This window comes from Vitis vinifera, chromosome 14 (assembly GCF_030704535.1).
Source record: "Vitis vinifera cultivar Pinot Noir 40024 chromosome 14, ASM3070453v1".
NCBI lineage: Eukaryota > Viridiplantae > Streptophyta > Magnoliopsida > Vitales > Vitaceae > Vitis > Vitis vinifera.
This window is the reverse complement of record NC_081818.1, coordinates 27,164,594-27,175,222: the sequence shown is the minus strand read 5'-3', so window position 1 is coordinate 27,175,222 and position 10,629 is coordinate 27,164,594. Positions and strand designations below refer to the sequence as shown.

Genomic DNA, 10,629 nt, shown 5'->3' with positions numbered 1-10,629 from the left:
GGATGACTTGCATCCTGGTTAACAGGGACATCGTTTTCATAAAAATCCGTTGCTCTTTAAGCGGGTTATGTGATAGAATTCATAGATCCTGCTGAACCTCAGGCATAATATAGGCATGGACATTATGAAGAATACTAGCGTAATAAGAACAGCAAAGAAAAGCACTGGCAGCCAGGATGATGGTGATCGGTGGCATATATAAATCAAGAAGAGGCCATTTGTTCCTACACATGGGGGGAAGAAGAAACTATTTACACGCTATCCACATCCACTAAAAAGCCAAGCTCAGCATGTGAGAGGAGGCAGCCCAGCCTCATTGCTGCAGAAAGTGCCCTCTCAGCCTTCTCTGTTGTTAAGCGTGCTGGACCATTAGGCTTTTATGCTTTGGGGTCCTCCAAAAATAAGAATCCCAAATGGGAGCTGATGCTTGTGATCTGTGATTGTCCTGAAATTTCTAATCATGGTATATGTAGAGCTTTTTACATGGTGCAGGTCCAACCTCCTTTAATTTACTGAGAATTTCCAAGTGGCAGTGTGCTTCCCATTTTTTTCCATTACATGGACTGCCAATGAGGCAAATAACATCATATTACAATAAAAATGGACGCCTCATGGACTTGGCCAGATGTTAATGAAAAAGACTCGATCAACAAAATAAGAGATCAAAGTCCTACAACTAGGGAAAGGAGCCGAAAACCAATCTTATATACACAGAGAGTGAGCCTATAAGCTAGCTACCTACGCCAAAACTTGTATAATTTTGAAGAGCAGCAACTAAAGAATCATACATTGAGCTTGGCAATCATCTCCTCCACCATCCTCAATGCTGTCCCAGCAACTTCCTCTCCTTCTGCATCGATCTCTTTCATAATCTGCTCCAAATGCTCATTCTTCAATTGTTTCTTTCTTGAACCATAGTTTGGGCATTCCCTCAGAAGAAGCAACAAGTCTTGAGCCATGTCCTTAGCCCTCCACGTGCCGTGTACACTCAACTGAAGCAGCCCTGGCATGATTCCTTCCCTCAAAATCAATCCTCTGTATTTCTCTCTGCAGCTCTTGCATATGAGCAGCAGAATTCCCACAGCATGCTCTTGGCACTGTGGACTCCCCTCCTCTACTGTCTCAACCAGTGCCTGAATCGCACCACCCGTCCCAGCCACTTCCTCAACTGCAATCTCTGACCAGGAGGCCATCGTTTCTAGCAGCGATATCACCTTCTGGACCAACTCCGATGATTTGTCACAGCCACAGAGTAGTTGAAGCAGCGAAAACACAGCACCTGAAGACACAACTAATGGAATGATCTCATGGCAAGTTGAGAGGTTTTGGAATGTGGATATGGCATCGAGTTTGGCCTGCATACTCATGCTGCTACCATTGTTATCGCCTCCGGTGTTGTCTCCACTGAGCATTTCAACTAGAATTTGAATAGCCCCAGAAGCAGCAATCACTAGCTTGTTTGCTCTGCAAGAAGAGAGGATCAAGAGTGCAGCCATGGCGAGATCCATCAGCACCTCACTTTGGCATTGGAGGAGGCTTAACAACACTGGTATGGCCCCAGCCTTTGCAATGCGAACTTTGTTCCTGCAGAGTCAGTTACCGTTACATATGAGAACAAAGCCTTCCTCGATGATAGAATAATGACTAATCAATCACAGAGACAATGTTTCATGGTACCAATTATTATAACAGTTCTTTTCAATCCAAAAAATGGTCCACGCAGAAACTTTTTTCCTTTTATCACAGGTAAGTATGGAATTTGGGATTTCAAGAAAACCCAGAACTCATCTAATCACCCCATTATCAATACTAAGTTTGCAACGACAATGGATGAATCGGTGAACTAACCTTTCACTTCCAGAGGCGAGTCTGAGGAGAGCAAAGAGAGCAGCCTCAACAGCCTCAAAATCTTGAGAATGAAGCATGGAAAGCAGAGGAGGAACCACTCCTTTCTCAGCCAACTTGTGCCTCTGCCTACCAATCAATCCACCCAGATCAGTGGCTGCTCTAATCTGAGTTTCTCTATCGCCATTCAGCAGAGCATCCACCACTTCCTCCTCCATTGAAGCTTTCTCTCTGTCTCTCTGTCTCTCTCTCCTCTCTCTTGTGATGAAGCAGTTAAACCATATGCTGATGACTTAAATATGCAATTGTTACAGGCCTTTTGGGGTATGCATTGTTTCGGTTAGAAGCAACTTCCTATTCTCTGCAGCCTTTTTGAATGTCTGAATTGGTAATGAAATCAGATTCCTATTGATGAATCTTTAACTTTCCTTTTAAAGAAGCAAACGCCGTCAGCTTTATAGTAAGTTTTCACATTGTTTCACCCACAGATTTTCTTGGGGCAAACAGAGCATATATCAGAAAACATTACCTTAAATGGTTGATTTCGGGATGGTTAATGTTGCCGATGAAGACAGTCCCATTATCCCTTTCGCTCACACACATGAGCTTGTGACATTAAACAATGTATAGAGTCTGGGGAAGCGTGGAGATGATGATGGGTCAAATATAGGAAAAAATCCTCGGAGTGAGCGAACGGTTTTACAGGGCTTCATTATTCATTATTCATTATCTTATGGAATCTATCCACTTTGCTTTCGCCGTTATACGGCGGCAAGATCTTTATGGAAAATGCTGCTTATATTTTGATCATCATGATTCATGTGGAGAAGGTGATTCCCATGCCACCCTCTGCTTTTCCTCCCTCTCCCTCTCTTTCTCTTTTTCTAAATGGCATATTTAGAAAAATGTTTAGATTGATGGATGTCAACTTTTAGTACGGAAACTCACTGTTGTTTGTTTGTGGCGGGTATTTTCAAAGGATTTAATTGGTTAAAAGGGAATGAAGTAATGACGTGTATTTATGGTTTTTTTTACCAAGGCAATAAGGCCAACCCAAGTTTGGATTCGATCACCAACAAAACCGTTTTGAGAAATACTTTGCTTGTTGCCAAAACACAAAAACAAAAGTGTTTCCAAAAATTCCATTGGAGCACCGGATCTGTCTCTGAGTGGCGTAAATTCGTCGTTCCTAAATCACACTGAAAACAGAGTCAATCTTGACATGAAAACCCCCCACCAAAATGTCGGAGACGCATCCAAAATGTTCTCTGGAAACGAAACGACACCGTATCAGCAAAAGCGGAAAACACAGCGTGCCAGAACCAGAGCAAGAGGATGATGATGATGAAGGGGGGGAAGAAGAACAGCAACAGAATGAAAGGAGAAGGAGAAGAAGCAAAAGCAGAAGCCGAAGCGGAGGAGGAAAGACAAGGACGGCATCGTCCAAGGACCCTCAGGTGCGTCTGGCAATCTACGTGGCCATGTCGCATGCAGGGTTGGTTCTCTCTCTGGCTCTTCTCTTTGGGTTGGCGAAGCTTCTACAAGGCTACTGGCGCCCAATTCAATGGGCAATCCTCTGTTCCGTGCCCTTACGCGAGGTCCAGAGGGCCCTTGTGTCCTTCTGGTCTCACCCTCTCAATCTGGGCCTCTTCGAGACTTTCATGGCCATTCCCATTGCCGTCCTCCGCGCCACAACCGGCTCTCTCATCGACTCCCAGGCCGCCCTCCTTCGCCTCTTCCGCAACCGCTCCCCGCCTCGCCGCCGTAATGGGAAGGTCGGGTTCTTCAAGCTCATGGAATGGCTCGTCTCCTTCGGCCTCTTTGTCATTGTCCACGAACGCATTGGCCTAGCCTCTGTTCCTGCCATTGCCATACCTTGCTTTTTGGTGTACGTCACTGGTCGTGGAAATCTATTCACCTATGGAGTCGCTCGGACTCTCTCTTCAATTTCATCTGTTCGGCGCGGCAATAGAAGTTTTTCCAATGAAAATAGATCCATGTGGAGTAAAATCAGCCGGTATATTACTTCAAGAATGCGTGAGAAATTGAAGATAATTGCTGCAGTTGGACTCATCACCTTCATGATTATTGGGTCACTATTTGGACTTGTGTTGTTTTCTTATAAGATTGGGATTGAGGGGAAAGACGCAGTCATTTCGCTGAAGGCCCATTTGGAGGAAAGCAATTATGCGGAGAGAATTGGACTCAAAAGGTGGATGGATGAGAATCAAGTTCCAGAATTGATAGATACTTATACAGAAAAATTTTATGCAACTGTGTCCGAAAATATCGATTCTTTAGCTTCATATTACAATGTGACTGAGTTCGTTGATGGTGTGCGGCGTTTTATCATTAGACCTTTGAGGAGTCCCCATGGTTCTAGTGTTCCTGAAGAAGTTCGGTACGGGCCCTTGTCCGAGAAGCTGTCTTTAATTCAGTCAGGGGTATGGAACAGAGAGTGGAAAGTGATTTATAGGGATATCGATGGTGTGTTCAGGGAATTCGTGTCGGTGATTGCTTGGGAGGACTTGATGGAGAAGACGAAAGCATTTCTTCTTCAGAGTTTAGATGTCTCGAAACAGGTACTCGCTAGTGGTACTATGGTTTTAACTGGAGGTGCCAACATGTTATTCTCAATGGCGGTTTTGATTGTTTCTGGGGCAGCAGAGTTGTTGAATTTCATTTCCCAGCTGATGGTGTTTCTCTGGCTTTTATATTATCTAATCACTACAGATTCTGGGGGTGTTATGGACCATGTTCTGGGTATGTTGCCTCTTTCAAAATCTACCCGGGATCGATGTGCCCAAGTTCTTGATAATGCTGTTAGTAGTGTTCTGTTGGCTTCTGCTAAGGTTGCATTGTTTCAAGGGTGTTTCACATATCTTTTGTTTAGATTCTACTGCATTCATTTCCTGTACATGTCTACCTTCCTTGCTGTTATGAGCTCGGTTTTGCCCATAACCCCTGCTTGGCTATCATCAATACCAGCAGCAGCACAGCTGGCTATGGAAGCAAAATATATTGAAGCTATTTCTTTGACAGCAATCCATCTCATACTTTTGGATTATGGCACAACTGCTATCCAAGATGAGATACCCGGGCAGAATGCATACTTGACAGGGCTTAGCATACTTGGTGGCATTGCTCTTTTCCCCTCTGTTTTGGAAGTAATCTCTCCACCCTATTGTGCTGTGCTTTGTACTTCTGTGATCCAAACTAAATACACTAATAATTTCCCATACAATTTGAATTGGTTCATTGCTTATAGGAAACCACATCCTTTGGGTGTGTGCTTGCATTTTATACCTTTCTTCAAAGAACCGTCACTGGCTCTGCTCTTAGTCTATCCAAAGACTAATGGGCATTGGAATAAGGTGGATGATTAACCCTCAACTACTTTTTAGTGAAGTTAAATGTGAAATGGATGGCCTAAAAGATATACTTTATTGATTAAATAAGGATCTAAATATTGTTTGATAATCAGAAGAGGCAGATTCATCAATTAGCAACAGCAAAAGATTTATTGTCAAATTTTAGTCCTTGATAACCACTGTATGCAATTGAAAATGTAGAAAAATTAGATGTCTTAGATTCATTGAACTCGTAATGGTTGAGAATTGATGGCTGAGATACTGCCATGGGTGAGAAAGGTGCTGTTTTACCAAAGGATGATGCCATAGGTTGTTTGGCTTCATAAAAGCAATACCTTTCTTAGGGAGGTCTAGATGGAGGACATGGTTGTGAGGTAATATACAATATTTTGTGTCTGATCCATCAAAGCATGATCAATATTTACAGCTTTATAATGCCCACATTTGTATTTAGCATTCATCAATTTTCATCCCATATAATATAAAGTATAAACCTCTTGTCCTTCACAGTCTGAGATCAGCTTCTTGCAGTGGGCAAACTGGGCTAGGGGGGTTACCTTCAAGTGTCATAGAATGAAATTATAGGATTTCATGTTTCAAAAAATAAAAAAATCAACCTTTAATTGGATGCTTTTGACACTCACTTATCATGTATTTCCCTAGGAAAATGCTCATAACCAATAAAATAAAATAAAACAAAAGCTTTTATATTTGCATGTTCTTTGAGACTGGGAATTATGTACTTGCTCTTCAGGAACCTTCTTTTGCTTGAATGGTTGAAGCTTGTGCACCATTTTCCATTGATGGGTTTTTTATGTTCCATTTACAGGGAGCAATCATGGGTCCTTTATTGATGACAGTGATGATCGCCTTGAAAAATTTGTATGTGGAATTCGTCCTAGCCTCTGATCTGCCAACAAATCAATCTAGCAACCCAACTTTATGATGAAGAATTTGGTCTGTCTTGAATTTGTGGAAGAGTACTTCTGGTTCCTTTTCTTGCATGTGATAGTTATTTGTTAATTTAGCTTATTATTTATGCTTTTTTTTTCATAGTCTTGACAGATCCAGCTTGACATTTCATTATTCTGTCATCTAAGCTTGTGATCTTTGCAATTGTTCTCAATCTGAGCCCTGCACACCATTACTTCTACATTGCTTTCCCTGTTATATTTTACTGTCTCTTTGGTTAATTTAATCAGTGCTTTGAGCTGTATGAGTGGCTTCTGCATGCATATCATGGGAAACATGGAGTTGAGGGTATAGCACAAAATGCACTTTTCTAGGCATCATGTAACATTTAATCTTCAACTTTGGGTGAAAAAATCTGAAGTATCATATTGTTGTGCTTTTAACACACTTAGTAGCCGCTGATAGGCGATTGAAGAAAATAAATTTGTTTGGTTCTGTATCTGGAAGCAAAAAAACACAATGAAGACAAATGAAATTTAATGTCAAGGAAAAGGCTTAAGCTTAAAAGCATGCTGTTGAAACCTATAGGAAAAACATAAAACAGAGAATGCACGAAATATACCCTGTTGTTAAGCATAAGTGAAAGCTCCATTTCATTCTATGAGGACCGACTCTGCCCATGAAATTAACTATTTGCTGGATTTCCGGCTCTTATTCTGGTTATCCCTTTTAATGTCCCAGAACTTAGAGAAAATTGTAAGTTTCTGCACCAGAATATTTAGCCAAATGGCCCAAATCAGCAGCGAAAGGTATGATGCTATGGCAATTATCAATATTCCTGTATGGGGAACACTATTCTGTTTGGAGGTGACACCATGCCATAGGGTTAAAGCATGTGAATTTGATTTGAGATGCCAGGCTCAATAAACTGAATTTGTAGAAAAGTTTTACCAAAGGCAAAACAGAGCTACATAACTACCAACCTTATACAAATCCGACAGAAAGCACCTTGATTCCATTAGATAAGCATGTGATTGACTTTTATTTACTTATAATATTCATTATCATACATCTCATGCTACACAACTCAGAATACTCGAATCTTTAGCTGCAATGTCACCTTCCCTGGCGAACTTTACTCTTCTTCATCAAACACTTGTGAAGAATAATGGAATTACTTGGGGACACAGGATGACCTTCCACCACTTGAATATGATGGTTACGAATAATGGCTGTTGCAACTATTTTCATTTGAAAGAAAGTCGTCTTCTTGCTGAAGCAACTTCTTGGTCCTGCATTAAAGGCTATGAACTTGTAAGATGGGATATGTATGATTCCCCCTTGCTCTGAAATCGATTTCTCTTGCTTGGCCCCATGTCTCTTCCCTTTCTCCCCATTGCATACAGAGACAATAAAGCCTCCATGTCTGGATTGATGCTGTCAGCAGCAGCCGCAATGTCTCAAACAAAGCTCCATGGGGATAAACCAGTTTACTTAGCTCTTCTTCACTGATAGTCAGCCATTTCTTGTCACATTTCCCTTACAAATTGGTTTTGATCTCTTTCCAAATCTTGTTTCCTACTAACGAGTTTGTGGCAATGAGCCAAAAGAACCAACTGATACCTTCACTTGTGCACTTTTTCCAAGCAGCCAAGAGATTCACTACTGTGTCTCCTAGAAACTCAACAGAAATTTCGTTTCCACCCATCAGTTCATCACCCTCTTCTTCCATAAGCTGTTAATAAGTTGATGGCCTCCTCTTCCTGGTCTCTTCACTGGGGTTCTTCTCTTCAGTGTTTCTTGCTTCATGGAGATGCACTGTCCTATTAAATGATCGAAAATCTCACAAACTTTATTCATCTTCTTCTCTTCTCCTATTGGAAGCCGTATCTCCAACTTCGAGTAGCACTCTGGCACAATGCACCTATAAAGGACCTCCTCTATGTCACCGAACACCTTCGCTCAAGGTTCTTCATGAAATTCAATTGAAAGTATGTCAGGACCGAATAGACACATGTGCATATCCTATCAAAGGCAAGCCACTGAAACTAATCTTGCACATCCTTTTTTCTCAATATGGAAACATGCTGAAGGACTGGGATTAGCCCTTTTTCTACATTTTCCTGGTTTGTTTTCTTTAAGGCTATGTTTGGTTCTTAGGAAATTTGAGAGAAAAGTAGAAGAAAAATGAAAAATAGATTTAAAATCAGTTAATTATTTTTATATGCTACTTCAAACCCATTTCACTTATTTTTTCTTTTTATATAAAGATTAAATATTTTTAAAATATATAAATTTCTAACGAATTTTAATTATATTTAATTTATTTATTTTTTTTGTATTTTTCCATGATGAAACCAAATATGAAAAAATCATTTTTCTTACTATTTTTTTTTTTCCTTAGTAATTTTCAGGAACCAAAAATAAACCAAGAGTTTCTCAAACTTGTTGTGTTTGATCAATGACTGACCCATTCTCTATTGCGTTACCCCATGAATCCAGTTTGGAAATGAAAATGCCATCTCCCAAAACACCAAAAACTTTTTGAACTTGGCATGTAGTCGATAGTGGAAGGATCCACTGGTGTGAGCAAATGAAGGGCCTTTAAACTCAAATGTGTCGCTTTGTTTCAGTCACCGGCTTCTGCTATTGGGTGCTGTAGTCATGCATGAGATTTGCAATGCAATGAAGCCCTGACAACATCCCTATGAGAGGCCATTTGATAATTGGCAAGTTCCTGCTTTGTTGCTAATGCTAAAGGACAAAGCATAGAAATGCTAATAGCATCTCTACATATCCAACTTCAATCATCGGAGCTTCACCTCACCATGGCCCCCTTTAATGCCTCCACTTGTGCTACATGATCATCATGAAAACAATTCAAATCCCATTAAATGAAGGTGGACATCAAAGTAGGTCTCATGTAATATACATGGGGAATTCAGATGACACTATCAAAAACTAGTCGTTGTACGGAGACTTTAAAACAAGAATGTTGATATGATAGTTTTTTTGGGACAATTGTGTTTTGAGGTGAGATGGTCCTAAAATTGACCAAAGATCCGTATATCATGCGCATTTAAGTCCAAAACCCGAATAAAATATAAAATTAAGTTGAAGGATATTATCCTTCATTAATTCCTAAAATACCCTTAACCCCTACATAAGCCCATAGTGAGTGTAAATTTCAATTTTTTTATATTTTTTTTCCCTTTTCGATTCTTATTAAGTATTACCCATTTCTTTTTTTCATTTTTAAAGATATTGAATCTCTTTATTCTTATTATAAGCAATGAAAAAATTCTTAGGATTTTTCATCCAAATATTTTTTTTATCTTTTTGTATTTATCTTTTAGTTTAATTTTCATTTTTTATTTTAAATTTATAATACCCTTTCATTTATAATTTTCTTATTTTTAATCATTTTTTATATTTTCCACATTAACCATATTTTAAAATATTAAAAAAAATTTGACTATTACTTCACTCTTATTATATATATATATATCCTCTTAGCTTTTAAATTTTTAATGTTTTTATTTTAATATTTTTTAAAAGATAAATTTATTGAAAAAATAACTAAGATATGAAGTTTTAAGATTATATTAATAATTTTTCTTATCTAGATAAACTAATGCAAAGTATTTTGACTCATAGTAAGAAAATTGTCAATACAATTTTTTAGTGAAACTTTAAAAATTAAATTTTAAATAAAATATGTTATATAAATTTTTTTAAATTTTTAGTGAAAGTGGTATTTAATTTTTTTTATTGACTTTCAAACTTATTTAATTTTTTACTTGAAAGGTAACAGAACATGTATTTGCCCAAGAGTTCTCCTAATCAGGTTTTAATGATAACAAACCATGGTTAAATTACTAATTGGTTTGAATTGTAAAGAATCTTAGGTATTAATTTGGAAATTCATCAAATGACCTAATGGATACAAGATCAAGACGTTTGGAAGACCTTTAATCATAGGAAACAAATGTAAGATAAATGCATGGGTACACTTAGGTTTTACATACCATTTCATGCATATTTGGAAAACTCAATTTATTCTTTAAAGTTAAAGTTTCATTAAAACCTGAGTTTTATCAAATGTACCTTAGGCAAAATGTTTCAAAATTGACATATTAATTTACCTAAAGACCTTGCCTAAGTGTTAGAAGAGAAAAGAACATAAAAAAAAAAAGGTTTCGAGGCCCAAATGTTGAACCAGTGGAGGCACTGGGCCAACCGGCTCAACCAGCTAGGGTACTAGTCGACTGGTTTCCTTTGCCCAGTCAAGGTCCGGTCAAGGAGTGCAAAAACATTCTCTCTCTCTCTTCTAGTAGTCTTCTCTTCCCGATCGAGGTATCATTTTTCTTGGTCGAGGTCCTGTTGAAGCAACGGTAACCTGCCAAAACATTAAATGCTCCAACGACTAGTGAACTGGTCGACCCTTAGCTCAACCGGTTGAGGCTGCTTTTTGTTTTTCTTGGCTCCTGACCTATAAATT

General features: G+C 38.9%; 2 protein-coding genes across 2 annotated transcripts; one reads left to right on the top strand and one right to left on the bottom strand.

The window, feature by feature from the left end:
- Positions 1–485: 485 nt before the first annotated feature.
- LOC100245833 (U-box domain-containing protein 6) lies at positions 486–2,488 on the bottom strand. Its single transcript, XM_002272635.4, has 2 exons — positions 1,849–2,488; positions 486–1,584 (listed from the first exon to the last, which is right to left on the bottom strand). The coding sequence occupies exons 1-2, from the start codon at positions 2,061–2,063 to the stop codon at positions 783–785; spliced, it is 1,017 nt and encodes a 338-aa protein (XP_002272671.1). The 5' UTR covers positions 2,064–2,488; the 3' UTR covers positions 486–782.
- Positions 2,489–2,902: 414 nt separating this feature from the next.
- Positions 2,903–6,432, top strand: LOC100250975 (uncharacterized). The gene is made up of 2 exons (XM_002272597.4): positions 2,903–5,012; positions 6,046–6,432. The coding sequence occupies exons 1-2, from the start codon at positions 3,087–3,089 to the stop codon at positions 6,160–6,162; spliced, it is 2,043 nt and encodes a 680-aa protein (XP_002272633.1). The 5' UTR covers positions 2,903–3,086; the 3' UTR covers positions 6,163–6,432.
- Positions 6,433–10,629: the final 4,197 nt, after the last annotated feature.